This window comes from Rhyacophila brunnea, unplaced genomic scaffold, assembly GCF_057557595.1.
Source record: "Rhyacophila brunnea isolate RB1 unplaced genomic scaffold, BYU_Rbru_1.0 scaffold_20, whole genome shotgun sequence".
Classification (NCBI taxonomy): domain Eukaryota; kingdom Metazoa; phylum Arthropoda; class Insecta; order Trichoptera; family Rhyacophilidae; genus Rhyacophila; species Rhyacophila brunnea.
In genome coordinates this window covers 25,835,403-25,856,136 of record NW_028232860.1, presented here as the reverse complement: position 1 = coordinate 25,856,136, position 20,734 = coordinate 25,835,403, and the positions used below count along the sequence as shown (strand labels likewise).

Here is a 20,734-nt window from a genome sequence, read left to right as displayed (position 1 = left end):
ATCTTACTGTATTATGAAATTATACACAGAAGAAGTTTACTTACTTTGGTCGTGATAGTATTTATTTTTTAAAGATCCTGCATGATTTTTTTACAATGAAGTTTACAGAAAAATTACCAGCCAGTATTGACCGGTTGAAACTGATAATATTAATACGAAATATTGGTGTATTATTTTATTTATTATTTTGTACACTACTACAGGCCATGGAGATAATTAATGATAGTAGTGTAGTAGACGCGAAAGAGTAGTATAGCAGTAGCAGTGAAACAATCTCAGAAACATCCATGCTTTGACACAGTAAAATAACTATAATATACATGTACCGTAACGTCACCAGGAATTGAAACCCGAAGCCCTTGGATGAGAAGCTAGTTGCGTAATGAATATGACTACGAGGGTCGTCATGTATATATCTAGGTACGTATTTTATTATATGGTGCAAGAAACAGTATTAGAAATAATATAATTATCGTAAAAAATATATTTAAATACGTTTGGCTCATACTAATAAATTCTTTTTGATAGATCATTGTTATTCTTCATTTTTTTTTATTAACAACTGCTCCGATCAAACTGACATTCGAGAAATGACCAAATTATTTTTTTAACACTACACTAGGCTATGACGCCCACTAATAGTTGTGTAGTGAAACCATCGTGTAGTTAGTAATAGAAGTGAACCAATCATAAAAAAACACCCAGGCTTTGAGAAAAACACACAAATATATGGTGACCTTACCAGGTCGAACCCGGAGCTCCCGGCTGAAAGCATTTACGCACTAGACAACGAGGGATGCCCAGTCAATAAGACAAACGCATAAAATGTAATTGACGTGAAGTCTTAGGCCTTGTCCACATGGCGCGAGTGCAAATGGATACCTCAATGAGGTCACATGTACCTGGAATGCGCGCGAGTCAAAACGCGCCACGTGGACAAGGTCTTGTGTTCGCATTTAAATGACTATTGCCATAATCTGAACTATGCATCTCTCCATTAATTATTACAACTGACTGCAACGTTGTTAATGAAATGATAGCAAAATAAAAGCGGTATGGTACATACAAATAAAAACACCCATTATAATTGGCGCTTGGGCCGATATTAAATTTTATTTAAATATTCATTTAATGTAATACAATAGAGGGGTGACTGTACAGTTTGTCTTTGATACGGTTTATAGTATGATCTACGTCAACACCTGCATGGATTAATTGATATTTGATTGCTTTAATCTTGGGGATGGATTCCAGCTTCAAGACGAATGACTTGTATTCCGGTTCATTCAGCAAGGCAATTAGATGACTGAAGGAATAGTTTGTCGCCAATGCGTGATCGTAATATTTTTCAAGTTCGTGCCAATCGATGACTTCCTTTATCTCTCTGAACAAGGCTTTGAGACCGCCTTTGTCTACAGAAATCTTGAAAGCCAAGGGGATCTTAATCAACTCGTGGTAAATCTCGATCCATTTCTTGGCAGGCACATCATGCGATTCGAAGTATTGAACGAGCTGAAAAATTTAATAATTGTATTATTCAATTATAACATTTAAAGAACCGGTTGTTGATGTTATTTTTGAATACATCACAATATAAAGGTTAAATTAAGTTTCCAAAGTTAATACCAGGGCTTCGAACCGGAACCGTTATTTTTGTCAAAACAAAAACCACAACCGAACCGAAAAAAATATCGGTTTTTTCGGTTCGGTACATGTTAAAATACGCTCGTTAATATGATCTTATTCCCCACTTCAGTAAAGTTGTCGTTCAGTTGTGACGTATCTCGACATAATTCTCATAATTTATGATATATTATGTAGCTGCAGAATAATAGCGATCAAATATCAATTGTTTAAAGGTTTCAAATTACTCTGCAGTAATATATTCCCAGCGAATCCTTTTCCAGTAAACAACTGAGCTAGATCAGCAAGTCGATTGGCGAAATTAGAGACGGTGTATTATTACATCATATTATCACAGCACATTATACCATTACGGTGTATTAGCTGAATAATCATTTTTTATAGTATCATATTTTCTTACAACTGTAATAACAAATAATATTTCATTTCGCGTACTCAATTTATAACGCTGATTCTATAATTAGTCTAATATGATTATGTACCAGAATTTTATGTTAATGTGTTACTTTTTATTGTATAAATAACGAAGAATAATTTATCTAGATGTCACTCGAATCCAAGTATCTAGCTCGTAACTATCATGTATACTATACTATTGTACCGATACGCTGCTAATAAATCTCACCCTGCTACATCGTAGACTTCATTATCATCATCCTCAATCTACACATCAAACACCACACTAGTAACCCAACAATTATTTAAAAAAATTATGGCTACGGTCGTGCGGTGCAATACAACAATTGGTTTCGGAGCGTGCCGCAGGGCTATCATATAAGCACTATAAAAATATTCTAAATTATGATAGAAAATATTTTTTTAATACAAATAACAACATTTAAAAAATTAACCACTCGGGGCTGAACTGAAAATCAAAAACCGGAGAAACAGTTATTTTGTTGGGAACGTTAACCGGAACCGAACCGATTTATATTTTTTTTACTTGAACCGGAATGAAAACCGAAATGAGGAAAATAACGATTCGAAGCCCTGATTAATAGTATACATTAATAAAATTATTTTTAATTCAATGAATAATACATAATTATTGAAATATGTATTTTCTATAACGAATGCTAAATTTTTCAAACTATTGTTTATCATTAAATGTACTGGAATTTTGAGAAATCAATAGTATAATATTATGTATATTTTTAAAAAGTACAAACTCTGCTGCTACATCTTTGCTAGAATAGTTGATACCTAATCGTAGTTTCAGTGATGTTGCAGACATACTAAGTGCTGCTTTGGCATCCATTCGGACATGGCCGAAAACGTCTTCTCACATGGATAGTACCTAAGTTGAAACTCCGGATAATATTTTAATGGATTTGAAATTTAGAGATGATTTTTCTTCTTATTTTTAAAATGGGCATTAATTATTTTTGGACCGGCGGGTGGGAAACAAATTATTAAGATTTAGACTATCCAAACTACATTTAATTTGATATTTATATAAATAATATTATTTTCAGGTTTGGATGTACCCAAAGTCGTCAGTTCCAAGCTAATGGTACACGGATATATGTTTATAGTTATTTTACAACGTTTTTCTTAGCTCGTATTCTTATTTGTCCGGTGGTTGTTTGTCCGGTACAAATCTTGCAATCGATTTTTAACTAACTTCCCGACTAGCTAGACATTTGAAACTTTTAGAATATATCAGAACACGCTGCCAATGCATTTTTTTAATAGTTTTAGCCATCTTTAAGTAGAATTGATTTCATTTTTAGTTAATTCTGTTTGTATAAAAAGTTATTTCGATACCAATATTGGTTGCTAGGGGGTCCTAGCAACTAAATTATTAATATATACGTGCGTTACTATGGAAACCAATATGAAATGACATTTCATTATTCAGTATTTCTATCAAGCACAATTTTTTTGATCGTTTAAGCTAGTCAAGTCAAGTTTATATGATTCAACAGAAAATTTAAAAACGTATATAAAAATTCTTTTTATCTTGTAATTATTTACGATTTATTTCCAGACAGATATATTTTGATCAAAACTACGCGTTACAATTTTGATATCAAAGTTGTTATAGGTACTTATATAAATTTAATATAATAATAAAAAAAGAAAGATACTCACATGTTTATATTCTTCAAATTCTTCAATTTCGTCCATCAGGTGTTCATACTCTGGGCCGGTGATATAGATAAGTAATTTCTGGACCTGAGGATCTAGCAGGTATGCGAGAAAAATTCTGACGAGTTTTTGGCGTGGCACGAGTTCAGCCCACTCGCGAAAGGCCGTATAGAGTCCATAGCCGTCATGCGGTGGATGATCAGCAATGGCTCCCCCAGCCAGCACAATGGTAAAAAGTAATATTACGCACTTCATGATTGAGAAGAAAACCCTTATTTGTCGAAATCTGTTTACACCAGATTGAGCAGTTGAAGAACAGAGTAAGTAGGTTGTAGCCTCTTATTGGATACAACCGTTTGATTCTAACTCAAAAGCGATAGTGGCTAATTTTTGAAAGATCTGCTTATTAACATATCTGCAAGAGTAATTAATATAATTAACAATAAACCATCGATTACAATATTAAATACCTACAGGGTGTTTCGTACTTACAGTATAAATAATTATCAAGTGAGTATGTATTAATTAATTGCTAGGTATATAAATAGATACATACTTATTTCGCTATATTCGACAATAATTTTAACCACGATCTTGAATAATATAATTGTTATAGCAATTGTGACGTTTCTGCAGTTTTTTTTTTTTTTTTTTTTAATATTTGAAATTTTTTTGAATAAATATATATAAAAAATCGGTATGTGTACTTATGTACGCGCGTTAGAAGTTATACTTGTTTGGCGTAACAAAACAAAAACAAAACTTGTGATAAATTAGATTTTTTGACTACCTCTTAATTATCTTGTTAAATTACATACTCAAGAAAAAGAACCGCTTATTGGAACGCCGTTGATTTATTTCTATACACTTTAACTTATATTACTAAATTATATAATGGTTTCTCGTTGTTTAACTGTCACTCTGACGTTTAATAGTTTGTTTACGTGAGGAATCGCAAATGGCCAACAATAATAAATTCGCTGCCTAGGCAACAGAACAATTCTAAACTATAATATAATACTGTATAATCGTCACGATTGTAGTATCATACTGTGGCGTAAAGGTAGTGCGTTCGACTGATAACCGAACAATCTGTGGTTCGAATCCAATCGAGTGCGTTTTTTTCGTGTGAAAAAATAAATGATGTGTTACATGTCACACGCCAAAAATACACTCTGATCTGATTTCCCAAACGCGCCAAAAGAAGTATAACTTAAAAAATATATTTAAAATTAAATTTAAATATTGTGTGCTAACCTAAATATAATATAATAAGGGTTTTACTAAAATAAATATTTATTGTTCCAAGTAATTTCTTGAAACAAAATTATCGATTTAATGTTGTTTAATAAGTTTTCTTGGAACTAGTGAATCTCTCTTGTCAATTAATTATAGTTTTAATGTTTTTTTTTCAATCTAAAATCAATCGATTTTTACGAAAAATAAAAATGTTCAATTTTCAATAATTGCATCAAGCGAAAACGTGGGCCTGTTCAATATATTTTTCTTACTTTTTAGATATATTTAACGTAATATTTTAATTTATATTTATTATGTTATTTACTAATTTCAAATTAAATACAGTCGTCAAGGACGTGCTGCCTCTAGCGGCAACAACGTGCGATACCGAAATAACTGTCATCTGTATTAGATTCTAGTTCGCATGAATAATAGGTACCTACCTCGTATGTAGATACGTGCGGTTAGTATGCATGCACATGGTAATATATTTTATTACGAATGGTCTGAAACAATTTGAGAAATTTATGTTAGCATTTATATTAAGCTGTCTTCTCATTTGTTTACTTGTATATTGATAAAATAAAGCAAACATTCATCAGTCAATTTCAATACACTGCTAGCAACGTTCCCTCTAATTTTTCTATTGTGTGTGTGCGGATCATCAATTCACGCATTTGAGCAGTGGAGTAAATAGGGTTGGTGTCACCCGTCAGCCGGTGTGGTAAATTTACACTCCCCCCCCCACAAACAAACACATACAATTTTTCATTAAAACTTATATTGTTAAGGTAGGTATCTATTTATTAATTTCAGCGATTTTATATAATAATAACACTAACAACAATAATTTTTGAAGTACCTACTTAAATAAAAAAATAGGAAATAAAGAAAAAAAGTAAAACGCCCGATCTGGTCCCACAAAAGCCAATTTGTTGCATTTAGAAAATTTGCGGCGTCATACTGTCAACGTGAAGATGTTTTTACTTCCTTAGATAATTCATAATTATCAGCTTTGTATGAGCTACCAAAATTTTTAATTTTGCTTATGTGTTCCTTTCTTTCATGGCCACTCTTGACTAGTCATATAAATTCGGTTAAAGCACACTTGAGTGCATGGCAACCTCAGTTTGGGTAACTGCTCCTGAGACATTCTCAGTTATAAAAAAGCAATTAGACGAAATAATGTTCGCGCTTACGTAGTAGGTAGGTACAAGTTAATTTTCCTGAATCATCTTATATGAAAAGACATACATATCCTGAAAAACTATCGCGTTTGATTTATTATATGCATTGAATTCTATTACCATTACTTCAAGTGAATGTGAACGCGAATTTTCGCAAATGAATCTAATTATTACCCCAATAAGCAGTGGCGCACCTAGGATTTAATATTGGGGGGGGGGGGCCAAAGGAGGAGAATGTAAATTAGTCCCATAGGCTCTTTTTCTTCTTCACAGCCTAATTTATCGTTTATCGGTCTTTTGTCTATTGCACTCGGTACTCGGTACCTAGACCATGGTCCCCACATCCTGAAACGGGCCCTCAGGCTAGGATATTTGGCGGCCCCCCTACCTACCGCTAAGATTAAAGGCAGTGTGAAACACTACATTAACGTTTTTCAAATTGTGTTTTAGTTCAAATTAAGGGTACTTATACAGTGAATTATTGACGATTTTTAATACATCTACTTTAATAATGGAGCTGTCGAGTATCGACACGTAATAATCAAAAAATATATTGCACAATTATATAAGTAATTGAAAATGTTCATGGCCATTAAGTGTAATAGCGCCGCAGGCGAATTTTTCTACTATTAAAGCTACTTTATGATGTGTGTTTATCTCACTTATCTGGTCAACCTGACACGCCGGGCCCCCCACAACCCGGGCCCCCAGACTAGAGCCCTGTCAGCCCTCCCCAGCCATGACCAACACCACTCCTGAATTCAGTTGGACACCGAGAATTTTTTGACAGTTCATTAGGGATTGGGTTTCTAAAATTTTGTTTGTTTTTTTCGTTTTTTTCGAAATTTTTGTGTTAGAAATTAAAATCTAAGAAATTTTTCTAAAAAGAGTGCTGGAGAATTATTACAAATCATTTTTTTGCCGTGTTTTTATTTGTCTAAGCCCAAAGGTATAGTTTATTGGCTTTCAATTTCAATGTTTAAAATCATTCTGATAATTTTCATGTTTGGGGGATGCCAGGGCCCCTCGATCCAGGGCATATCGACTTGGACACTAAAGACGTACCTAGTGCGTAACGATTAGGTGGCCAATCGACATAATTAGCATACTATTTAAAAGTGGTAATTAAAAAGCAATTATCTAATCAGCAGTCAATGTGTTAAGTAATTAACATACCTACTTAATATATATTCATCGAAAATAAAATTGATACAATGTTTGTAAGTAGCTACATAAAAAAAAAACATTACTTATAAAATATCTGCAAACTAAATAATGTCAAAATTAATTATAAAATTAATTTGGGATATACCTATTCAGATTTAAATAATTAGATCAGTCCTTATTTGGTTTCACTTAACCAGTTTCCAATATTTGTATAAGTAATCAGAAGTATTTACCTACCAAAAATAATCTCGACTGGCATATTTATACCTAGTCACAAATCAAAACTGGCGCAACGTTGCTTTTTTGCGATGGTCCGAGACCACAGAAAAGAAAAAAAAATATTTCTGAGTTCCCTGTCCAGCCAATTCAGCCAGCATTGATATATTACTCGGTAGGTACCTGCACGACTGACAGATGCTTTCCAAATAAACCCTGCAGTGTGCCTGCCTACATTTATTATTATTACCTACGTTTTGTGAATGCCAGAAAAAATAAATTATCAACACATTCGACGTACTGTTTTGAGTCCCTATGGGTCTATTCTATTCAGATGTTAGGTATATTTTCTTATGATGAGAATAAATTATTATTGTCAATGTTTTGGGTTTATTTAATTATTTTCAAATCACCAAACCGGCTTCTCATCTTCGGATTGTTCTAATAATGTATTGATAATATTTATATTTTTACTTAGGTAACCTAATCATTATTTTCTAAAAATGTGTTGTAAAATAGTCTATGACGCCATTTTTATGGAGATCGTGTGTATGGTCTAATGATTCCATACCTAATTAATTATCTTCATTACTATGAGAATGTCAATAATTCACAGATTGTTATCACATATAAATATCATTACACAATATTATTATATGTATATATTTTTTTAATATTACTATAAAATCCAAATTCTAATACAATCCAATCCATTCCAATTAAACTCACATAAGTAATTATTATAAGGTACTACCAGGTCGATGGTCCACGTATATTTTTATAATAATCTGACAAAATATAAAAAAGTCCGATTGAAATAAAATGCAAAAAATATATATACCATTGTTTAAATAATAACTGTAATTATATCACATGTTTTTAGATTTTTTATTAATATATAATTACAGTGACATCTAGATAAGATGCCTCGAAGATTCATTCAAATTGGATTGTAATTGGAATTAGATTCTGATATAATTTTGACCTATATGCTTTGTAATTCGGGAATAGATGGCTCTATAAAAACGAAACTTTTGATGACATCCCCCTTAAAATCGAATGATTTTAAGTTATTACTCTACTAACAGCTGTAACGGATTACATCTCAAATTACACTGATTATCGTGAGCATGTAAATTTATATCGATAGGCAATTCGAAAAACCAAAAAGCACTTGTTTTATATATTTTTATATATGGGCGGCAATATCCGGGCGGTTTTGTTGTGGTGCCCTATATAACATAGACACATACGGTAATATTTGATAGTATTATATAAGTATTGCTTTTCTCAATATTTAAACGCAAATTTGGCAAATTGGCACATGGCGTGAGTTTCAATCAACCTGTATATTTCAATTTTAAATGCTATAACCTGTTCTAGGTAATCAGAGTAAATGCAATGATGGACCATTAGTAAATTGACGAGTTACTTTATTGGTTCTGTTAGTATCATGCGCACTGGGTTTTCCAGTTTGATGGTTTTAAAGTGACGAATCTCATTTTCAAACAGGTATTGTAATACCAAACTCAAAATATCAATCGCCGCTGGGCTATAATTAGGGTGACCAGATTTGGAGAAAGAATAAGTTAAGAATAAGTTTTTAAATTATGATAACTGACATCATATTTTTTATTATCTGGAAATATTTTTCAACTTTCTTTGTTTTTTGCTTAGTTTTTTTTCTATATATTTATTTATAAACGGTGTACTTACCTTAGAAAGAGAATGTATACAAAATATAGATAGCTGGGTATGGACATAATATAAACAGTAAAACAAAGCACACAAAACAATAGTAACAAAATATTATAACCATGTAAAATATAAACATTACAAATTAATTAATTAACAAATTAATCAGGAAAAAAGAAAAAGAACAACTACTTAAATAAACATAATATTTATGATGCTATGGAAAACAAGTTGAGTTCAAGTTCAAAAAACTATCCGAAAGAAAATGAATATAAAAGTTGGCGTCATAATCAGCTGTTTGTCGCATTGGTTTATAAAAAAAATAATTTGTTGTAATCTACATCTAATGCATATTATGGAATCATAGAACACAGACATATGGGAAGTGGGTTACCTTTTATGCTGTGGCTGTAGGAATATGATTCTCGAGGGTTGAAAAATATGGGATGAATACGTGAACAATATGCTATTTTCAATATTTACATATGACTCATAATAGGTATTAAAATTTGTCAAGGAAACGAAACGCGCATTCAGTATTGGTAATATATTTTGAGGCTTTGTATTTATTGCATTTAGGAATATGAAGGAAGTGTTGGTCTATGGCGACGGGCTTTAGTATTTCTATATAATTAATTTGTTTTGTATATACAATTATGGATTCATAACATACTAATAAGTAGGTACATAGTCTTCTTCAGTAAAAAAAATCGATTTATGATAAATTTTTATCATTAACAGTTGAATGTAGAAATTTCAACCAAAATATATCAATACGTTTGTAATAATATCCTCGACTTATACGTGGTTTAAATTAGAACTTTGCCATTATTGGTAGTATTGACTTGTGTGTCCCTGATAACTGATAACTATCTTAGAAATTGGGAGCATCAGTTGTATGTGCAGAACTAACCTGCCATCAGTGATGCCAATTGGGAGGGCAAAAACTCTGTTCAACCAAATCGCTTCGGATGTTGATATATTCCACCTACGTGACGATGAGTATAGGTGGACGTTGTTTTATAAATTCTTAAAATAGGGTCTGCTTAGCTCATTCGGTGTAGGTACGAGTGTATCTAATCAATATTTTTTTGTATTTAGACTTTTCTACTGTTTATTGATCTATTTTTTTTTTATATAAAACTGTTTTAATAATATTTCTTTGTTTCTAAGTGCCATGTTGTGAACGTCTTAAATTAATAATTTGTAATGTTCACTATATGTAAAAATAAATAAATAAATTACGTTATGAATAAAGATTGTTACAAATAATTACGTTAACATGGGACTATTAAGTGCCATGACCACTTTCATCGGGTCAGTAGGACAAAATAAAAAAAACGACATCCCCGTGAATACGAAATGTCTAGTCACCCTAGTCATAGTGTAAAAAGGAACAAAATGTTAATTTGGAAAAAAGATGTAGACAGTATTACCCAGTTATTAATACTTACATTAAGTTTCATATATCTAATTCAATATAAATGGAACCCCCTGAGGGTATATTGACAAGGGGTCGATTATGAGTCGCAAACTTATTTATTTATTTATGACGGCTCTTTACGTAACACCACGTGGCACCTTCGAGTATCCAAGTTGCCAATCATCTTCCGTCTTTCTATGTCATGCTAGCATCTCATAGCTTCGCCATAAACACCTTGTGGATTGATTCTAAGATGCCGGAATTTGCATGACTCCAAGAAAAAGTAAGACAATCTGGATTTTTTATGCATTCGTACCATGTACCTAAATCGAGTCAGATTCATCGTTAATCTAACAAAAGCTGCATATTACGCTACTTAAGTAGGTATTATTATTGTTTATGGTTGATTGTATATGGTAAAATAATGATTATGACTTGAGATAAGGTTTATTTCTTTGACATCAGTTGAAGTACGGTTTTTTGGTAGAGAAAGATAAGTACTGTCTGTGGCTTTATCTAAGTGACTTTCTCTAGGTTTGCTGATACATTTTAGTCAAAAAATCAGAAAAGTTATAATATTTAGTTACGTACTTTTTCCAACTTATACGTGGTGTTATTCCAAAATCTACCATTCTTGGTAGTATTTATAGTATTTACCTGTGTGTCCCTGATAATTACCTTATTAATCGTGAATATCAATTGTTTGTTCTCTTCCAAAGTGCAGAACTAACCTGTCATTGATGATGTTAATTAGGTGGGCAATAACTGTGTTCATCCAAATCACTTCGCATATTCATATAATATTCCACATACGTCTTAAAAATCTTTAAAATAGGGTTAACTTAGTTCATTCGGCGTACTTCGACGTACTTCATAATTATTGTATTTACTCTTTCTCTAATATTGTTTCTATTTCTTCATTTTTATGACAGTTTTAATACCATTTCTTTGTTTTTCATAATGTCTTGTTGCGTACATCGTGGATTTGCAATTTGTAAACTGTAAAAATAAATATATTTCAATTCAATTTTAATATCAATTACCATAGAAAATAGCGAGTTTTTAATGGAAGGTGGTAGTTATTATTATTATATCTTGCATAATGTTATGTTTTCTTTTCATGTGATTGCCTACCCCATAGTCGATAAAGTAGTACATAAGGTATTGTGTTTGTTTGTTAATTTTTTGTCTCGTATAAACCTACACCCAGAGACTTCAATTGTTGGTCTAGACTCGAGGAATTCGGTAATAATACATATTTTAAATTTTGGGGTTGAATTGACATTGGTCTTCATACAATGTTCTTAGATTTTTTTGTTAACGACGTAGTAATTGATTACGGGTTTTAGATAGAACTGTAAAAAATAGGTGTCGTCGATATAATTTTAAAGATAATGGAACTTAAACATTGCATTATTAGTGTGCTTATAGAAAACGAGGGAAGAAGTTCTGACCGGAGTTGATGTAGGCGATCAGGGAGGCTGAACACAATTTATTTTTAATTTAATTATTATTACCTGCCTAGATAAGAAAATTGGTAAACTGAATCGAGTAACCTTTTTAGTACGAACCATATAATATATTTAATATGCAGGTAATGAAAATCCATAATATATAATGATTGGAAATAATGAATTTATTAACAGGTTATAGGTACGTCACACGTTCAATTATATTGAAAACAGTTATATCACATTTTACTATCAGATATTAAAAAATATTATTCACATGTGTAAAAAAGTATATCACAGACTTAATAGTTGAGGCCGAAGAAATCCTTCAGGAGCTTGATGAATCCAGCGATGTCCAAACCAGCTGCGGTGAGTTGGGCTGAAATCTCTTGTATCCTCTTGTTAGCAGCCAGGGCTTGGGTGAATCCTCTGAATTCTTCGCCGGTGATCTTGTCAACCAAGTTCTTGAAGTCTGGGCTGGTTTCGATCTTTACCCAGTAGAACTTCTCGAGTTTCTCCCAGTCGATGATGTCTCTGATCTCATTGATCATGGCCTTGAGACCTCCAGCCTTGGTGATGGTGTAAGAGGGAGTGTAAGGGATTTCGAGGAATTCGTGAAGGGCTTTGATCCATTTCTTGACGGGGAGACCGGTGGAGTCCAGATAGTTGATGACCTTCAATAATTAAATTATATCATTTATAATACATTACGATATATGAATATTATATTATAAGGATTCAAATTACGGATAAAGTTTACAATTTATTTTTGAAAATCGATATACGTATTTTCAATCGTAATACCGGATATTCCGGAATTATACAAATTACAGTAAAATTTTGCTAGAATTTTAGAGCTTTTTTAGAATATCTAACAACAAAAGCACATACAGGAATTTCACATTTCATGGCTGGATATTTTTTTAATAATTTTGTAGGTATATCAGAATAATAATATATTATTGGTAAAGCGTAATTAAGATCGACAACCATATAATATACGTAAACAAAAAATATAATATGTCGTGTAAAATCGTTTTTTTTAATTCCTCGGACGGTAACGTTTTTTAAAATTACAAAGTTTACAATTTATCATAAATTACTTTTAAACAAACTATTTCGTAGATTAGTCGAGTTGAATTCGTGCCTTCAAAATCCTTATTATGTTATCAAAAATATGTCGCTATCAATCCAAGTAGCGCGGGCCTTTTATGGAACGGTATAGTTTCTTATTTTAGTGTCATGGCTTATAATAATATTAACATTTATTTTGACGAAATTGTTATTATATTTTATATCCATTAACGAATGAACATTCTAAAACATTTTTTAAATTTCATTGTGAGTTTATATTTGACATTAAAAATTGTTTAGTTGTCTTTTGTTTTTAATGGATTGATTCATTGAAACAATTGAATAATGTCAATAATTATTATCAATACAATTGGAGTTTCATATTTTACCGCTAGGTGCTTCTAATTTGCAAAGCATTAATAGTAATAAAAAATATAATAAATTAAATTTAGGCTTCATGATCCTGACCATTGTGTTTTTTTATTTAAAAAAAGGCTGTTTGATACTTTTAAATCTTTTTTTTTTTTTAATTTAATTACAATGTTAATAATTATAAAAGCCAGATAAAATTTTGTCATAGAGTAATGAGTCCATTAAAAAATAACGCAACTTTCGGATCGATAAGGACATTATTATCAATAAGGTGGTTGAGGGTTCAATTCGTGTCAAATTTCAGCCCCCTATCTTGGATGACAACTTCAGGTTCAATCATAACTAACTACTATTAACAAATAATTTTTCAATGACTCTAAAAATTAACTGCAAATTATAAAGTCTTTGACACTTTCACGGTTGTTTGATATCAAAATAGATTTTCAAATTGACTAATTGTGTTCTTCTTCCTTCCTTGATGTTTCAGACCCGTTGCAGTGGCCTTTCTGAGGCCTCTGGAACGTGGAGAAAAGAAGAAAGAAGAACAAACGGTGACAACCCAACAATCTATTTCGATAGGTTATAATAATTGATGATTTTCTTATAAATAAATTGATCACAATATATTATTTGGAATTGGGCATTTTGAAAATGGATGCTATCATCTAACCCTTAATCAAGGCATGGTAATATTCTTCCCACATACAATTTGACTGTTTTTATCAGGCAATGGTAAAATATTCTCTACAATCAAGCTATGGGAAAATCGTTCCCAAATAGTTTTTCAGGAGTTTTTTTATATATATATAAAGAGTTGAAGACTTACCGCATTGTATTCTGCAATAGCTTCAACTTCGACGACGAGGTTCTTAAACTCTTCGCTGAAGACGTAGGCGATAACCTCCTGGAGCTCGGGATCGTTAAGGTACTTCATCACAATATTGGTGATACCCTCAATTGGGAGAAGAGCGACGAACTCGTTCAGGTCATCGTTGAGGTTCCTGATCTCCACATTTGTGGGTTGAGCAATGGCACTTCCAGCCAAGGCTACGACCAAGCAGACGAAGAGGAACTTCATAATGATTGATTAAAATGATTACTTCCGCACGGAGCAAACAAAAATGAATGATTTAGTTAAAAAACTCAGATTATTTATACTAAAATACTTTATCAGTAATGGATTAGAAATTTAAATTGCTGACCTAAAATGTGTTTAAAGATAAGATATTATACTGTTTGCAGGTGGCATGATTAAATCTGATGAATAATACAAAAGAAAATAACATATGTTTAAAATGTATCATATCATAGTTGGTTGACTATCAATCAATAATAATTGTTCGCGGAATATTTCGAAGTCAAAAACCTACATTATTTTATATGATTTCTTGAATATTAATTTTTGTATATTAAATTTGAATGCTGTGTTTATTAATAGTTTTATACTGGGACAAACACTCGTTGGAATTCTTACTTTATTGAGTGCAATCAAGCGTTTTTAGGTCATATTTTATTTTTGAAATATGTAATTTAATTTAAACGCATGAAAAAAATCTGCAGGTTAAAATTAATCTCTATAGCGTCACCACAACTTCCTGCCAAGCCTGGCAAGGCCTTTGTACTATTTCTATACCCAATAACAAATAGTTCCAGAATATTGGAATAATAAATATATTATTATTATTATCTAATTTAACACCAAATTAAAAAATAAAGCTATATACATAGTTACATAGTAATACGACATAGTGAGCATTAAAATACATGTGATTTTTCATTGTATTTCTCAAAAAATTTAAGCAATATGTTGTTTGCGATTGTTTAACCATAGGAATAATTATTTTCATTATTTATTTATTCAGGAAGACAAATCATTGTGGACATAACAAATTAAAATTCAGGACGTTCACAACATTAGATTTACATTATAACAAATATTACAAGAGAGAATAAGAAAAAAATAAAAAAAAAAACAATTTTATACAGTAAAATAAAGTTTCAAAAATAAAATGCACAGCACATCATTGAAAATGTAAATTTATTTAGGGAGCGCATTGAATAGTCTTGCACCCCTCATTAATGATGCGTGATAGGATTGACTCGAGGAAACAGTTCTGATGAAGAATAGATCATGGGTGTGACCACGCAGGTTATTGACAGGCGTATATAAATTAAAATTCTTTAGGACGTCAGGATTGGAACCATCCCTCGTGATAGCAAGCAAAAATGTCTCATGAGCAGAAGTGACCTACGTGATTCGAGAGAGTGAAAAGTGAGCATGCCTTGTAGAATGGCAGTCGGAAAGTAATTGTTTGACGAATTATTATTATCAAATATTTATTACGAATTAATGTAAAATTATATGTTTTGATTACGCTTGGGCCAAACTATGGTTGCATTCATCCTTTCTTCCCACCTACCCTCGAATCCTTATTTATTATTGTCACACGACCAGATGACGAGCAATTACGGGCCATAAAACGACCGTGATTGCGAATAATATTGAGTTAGCTCAAGTGATATCCAGAAAGCCGACGTGGGCAAGTTTGTTATAACTTTACCGCCGCTACCTATAGCGTGACTCATACAAAACGTATTTGTTCGACCTTCGTTGTATTAAATCTGTTACGGTTTGAGTGAACGTTGCGTCTATATCATCCATCCTGAACTTATCATCATATATCATCCATCAACAGTGCACCGTCAAGTGCCGCGCACCGGGTAACCCAACAAACAATACCGTGCGAGTGATAGTGCAACCAGCCCACGGAGCCATCATCAACATCACAAAAGGTCAGTGTCTGACATCCTGTTAAGCCCCTCTTCTAGATCCGGAATCCACCATCACCTTAAAATTACAGTCCACTGCTAAAAGCGCCACCAGATTTTATTGATTCATCTCTTGTCTTGAAAAAACGTAAATATCGTTACGGCATGCGTTTTTAAAACTCGGTCCGGTAAAATGCGTTTCTGTATTGTATCTAACTATGACTAACAAAATACAAAAATACTATTTCCTCAGCATAATAAATGCATTTGTTAATATCTCTAATGGACTCTTGAAAACACTAATGCATTATTATATTGATAATAATAATTTACTTCACCTTATCACGCCATTTCCCGAGTCTTTTGTCATGTCAGACATGTAACGTCTGCACCCAGCCTTGTCAGTTCTAATATTTTTGAATAGGGATCTAGCTTGCAAAATACAAATCTTAAATCTAGCATTTTTCGACACCGGAAACAGCTTCAAAATTATCATAAAAATGCTGGAATATTTCACCATATTTGCTTTAAAATCAACATGCCGACCTAACTTGACAAATAAAATAAAAAAATGTAACATACGATATTAGATTTAAATGATGGTCCAAATTTCGTACCTGTATTAATTTTTAGTTGTATGGATTATTTTTGTTAGTTGCGAAACTATAAGTGCTTCAATATTTTTGATATCGTGAAAACAACGTCCATAATTTATTGTGATCTAATTTTTTAAATGCTATTTTCTTTTTTAATTTTGTGAAAATCTAGCATTTTTTATGCCAATTAGTTTATTTTGTTAACCTATCTGGCTTATTTTCATTGCATTGGCAACACTGTCTACACCATTCTTATATCTACGCTGAAAGGTAAGTCAGGGTCAGCTATGACGCCGGAATCCGTGGGACTGTGAAATAAAGCACTATTACCTACTGTAAATGTAAAATCAGGATTTCTTAAAAAATATAAAGTCAAAATCATCCACGGTACCTACTCTGGTGTTTTGTGAGGGCTATAGATTTTTATAAGATTTTCAGAAATGTATTGAGGACAAGTAAGTATCTAAACATATTTCAATCAACCTTTATATTGTGCTAGACAAAGCGGCGTAAATTAATTTCATCATCAGCCGGGGTCGATCCACTGCTGGATGAAGGCCTCCCCTAGTTTCCTCCGCTATTCTCGGTCCTTAGTTTTACATCCACCGAACGTTATGAGTTCGTCCATCCAGCAAGATTTAGGGCATCCCAGTGGATATTCCGTGCTCCTTGGGTACCACTGTATGTCATAATTAGTCCTTCAGTTGTCTAATCGCCGAGCAACATGCCCAGCCCATTGCCATTTTTACTTACTTAGCGACTTCCATCACATCGCGTACTCTTCTCTGATTCCTTATTCATTAGTTTCTTTTGTGATTTTTTCACGTTATGCCCAACATGCACCTTTCCATGCCACGTTGCGCTACTCATAATTTTTGTATTTCTCTCACATTAAGGGTCCATGCTTCACACGCATACGTGAGCGTTGGCAGCACACATTGGTTGAATACTTTATGCTTAAAACACAATATGAGGTCACTTTTGAATATACTATTTAGGCGCCCAAATGCACTCCATGTCAGTTTGGTTCTGCGGGGAATCTCGTCATATACCATCGTCAATTTTTCAACATTTGATGTCCAGGATCGACGTAGTTGATGATCTGCTCGATTTGAGCTGATGAAGATCGCTTTTAGTTCACCAAAGCAGTTTATCATTATTGTTGTCTTCGAAACATTTATATTTTAACCAAGGTACTTTGCGGTTTTTATTTCTAAGCTCCTACATCCTATTCTGAATGTCTTCTGGGTCATTCGCAAAGACAACGATGTCATCAGGCGAGTGACTGCTGTATTTGTAAATTATTTATTTTATAAAAAGTCGACAATACACAATTATTTGTGGAGGCATAATATGTCGTCAACACTCGACCCTAAATGTGGTGGCATCACGAAGAGAAGTGACTAAAATTAATTGGGAAACACTGTTGCAGACGAAACAATTAATTTCAAATTTTTAGAATTTAGGTCGCCCCATTATGATTTTCTTATCAATAGTATGATAATTATGAAATCATTAGTAATCCGGCCAACTATTTTGACCTTGCTTTTTTAGCTTTAAAATAGTAGTTATAAACATACATAATTAATTATATACCCTCTAGAAAAAATCCATTTTGAAAAAAATACGACACCCGACGGGACTTAAACCTGTAACCGCTGGATTCACGTCAGTGTGATTTTCCAATTAACGATCAATTACGAGAATTGTAACTAGTAGTTCTTAAATAATAGCTATACTAAAATTGATAGCCGATAACCGATTTTAATATACTAAAACCGATAGCCAACGTTATAACGCAATTAGATAAGCATTTCATGAAACAACTACTAGTTAAAAGTAGAGGTTATCACGAAGAGACACTTTACGTGGCTGGGACACGTATTCCGGATGCCGCCAAAGAGTGCGACACTTCGTGCCCTTGTGGCACAGCCTCAAGAGTTTCGTCGCCATGGCCAGCACTCTCTCACCCTGCAGCGGTGCTACAGGAGCGACCTACGTGCTGCAGGTCTGACATGGCGGGAGGCGCAAGAGTTGGCGATGGACCGAGGGAAGTGGTGCGAACTTGTGCTTGTCCTATGCTCAAATATTGGATCGTGACAGGGTGGACGAAGAAGACCCGTAACTTAATCGGAAAATAATACTGAGATAGAGGTTCAAGTCCCGTTGGCTGTCGTTTTTTTCTACAAAATGATTTTTTCTAGTATGTATATGCATGAGATGTTTTAAAATGATGTATATTCAATATATGGAATGTTATAATATCAGGACCATCATTATATTGTGTAAGTATGCATTCATCAATAGCGTACCCTTCTGTGATTCGTTCATTTAGTTAACTGTAATAATATTATATAAAAAAGTAACACCATAATGTTGTACGCAATCTATTTTTTTGATCAATATATAGCTGATATTATTCAAATATTTTTATACGAGTTCCTTTGGTGAGACGATTTTTGTTTTTCTCGGCTTACGCCTTACACCATTGCCCCGAGGCGAATGTAGATAGATCACTGAGAATCCGACCTCACCCGAAGAATCGCTTTCCACCTTTGGGGATTGGTTCGCACCGAGAATATTTCATATCGCGATGAACGAGTATTTTTGTAGGTGGGCATTTTTACATTATAGCGGTATTGCCGTCATATTCGATGTATTTAACATCAGAATGAGTAAAATCATATTACACTAAAGTTTCTTTACGCGAGTAAAAAAGAATATTCTTTTATTTTTACTTGGCAGGATTTATATAACTTGCTTGTTTGTCAAAAAAATACAATTCAATTCCTTCTGAATCATTCATTGCGTATAATATTAATGTCTGAGACGCATTTTGTAGTTTTTTGGACAAATTATTGTTCCACGCAGACCGAACAACCTAGATAGACTGGTGGTTTTGGGTGACCTCCCGAGAAGGCGAAGCATAGGAAGAGCGTCAGCGCGCTGGAGCGACCAAGTGCTGATTGGGGGCAGCATTCGCTTTACCCTGAGAGAAGCAGAGGATCGAGACGGATGGAAAGTCAAGGTCGTTCAAAATTCAAGGTGGTCACCATCCTCAGACACGGGGAAACGACCAAGAAGATAATATCAATACTTACGTGTCACAGTTATCGATGATGACAGTCTTTCCAGTGACCTTGGAATCCGCATGGGTATGGCGGAATTGAAGTACCTTGGAGTCACATTGGCGTCAAGGCTATATTCCGTCAGGACCAAATGTTATTTGTTCAACGCGCGCGTGATGCTTGTGTTCACATATGATTGTGAGACATGTCATCTATCCAAGCCTCAAAGGTTTCGACTATTGACCTTTGAGAATCAATGTCTCCATCTAATCTTGGGGGTACATTGGTACGAGCGCGTTACATACACTCGAGTTCATGAGCAGATACCGCAGCCCTCGGTGATTGAAGTAATCACGAAGAGACGCTTCACGTGGCTGGGATATATGTTTCGGATGCCGCCAGAGAGTGCGACATTCCGTATCCTTGTGGCAAAACCTTATGGGTTCAATCGGTACAGATCTCATATGCCGGGAAGTGCAAGACGTGGGGATGGAGAGGTGGATGTGGCGTGACCTTGTGCGTGTACTATGCCCTAATGCTGGGACGTCACAGGTGAAGTAAGTGAGTAATCATATTAATACGCTTAAAGATTTTAAATTACGTGCGAATTTCTTGTATAAAAATCACCTTTGATGATAATCTGATATTTTCAGTTGATTTTATACACATCCGCGAGATCTTTTGATAAAGCATCACAATAGTATATATGTTCCTACACTTCCAGAAATATCGAATGTTAAAA

The 20,734-nt window shown here is 33.2% G+C and overlaps 2 protein-coding genes across 2 annotated transcripts; both read right to left on the bottom strand.

Annotated features, from left to right (window-relative positions):
* Positions 1 to 1,128: 1,128 nt before the first annotated feature.
* On the bottom strand, positions 1,129 to 3,990 carry LOC147071450 (protein G12-like). Its single transcript, XM_085948589.1, has 2 exons — positions 3,739 to 3,990; positions 1,129 to 1,512 (listed from the first exon to the last, which is right to left on the bottom strand). Exons 1-2 carry the CDS (start codon positions 3,988 to 3,990, stop codon positions 1,129 to 1,131), a joined length of 636 nt encoding a protein of 211 aa, XP_085804715.1.
* An 8,425-nt stretch (positions 3,991 to 12,415) lies between these two features.
* On the bottom strand, positions 12,416 to 14,637 carry LOC147071449 (protein G12-like). The gene is made up of 2 exons (XM_085948588.1): positions 14,386 to 14,637; positions 12,416 to 12,787 (listed from the first exon to the last, which is right to left on the bottom strand). The coding sequence occupies exons 1-2, from the start codon at positions 14,635 to 14,637 to the stop codon at positions 12,416 to 12,418; spliced, it is 624 nt and encodes a 207-aa protein (XP_085804714.1).
* Between the last annotated feature and the right edge of the window lie 6,097 nt (positions 14,638 to 20,734).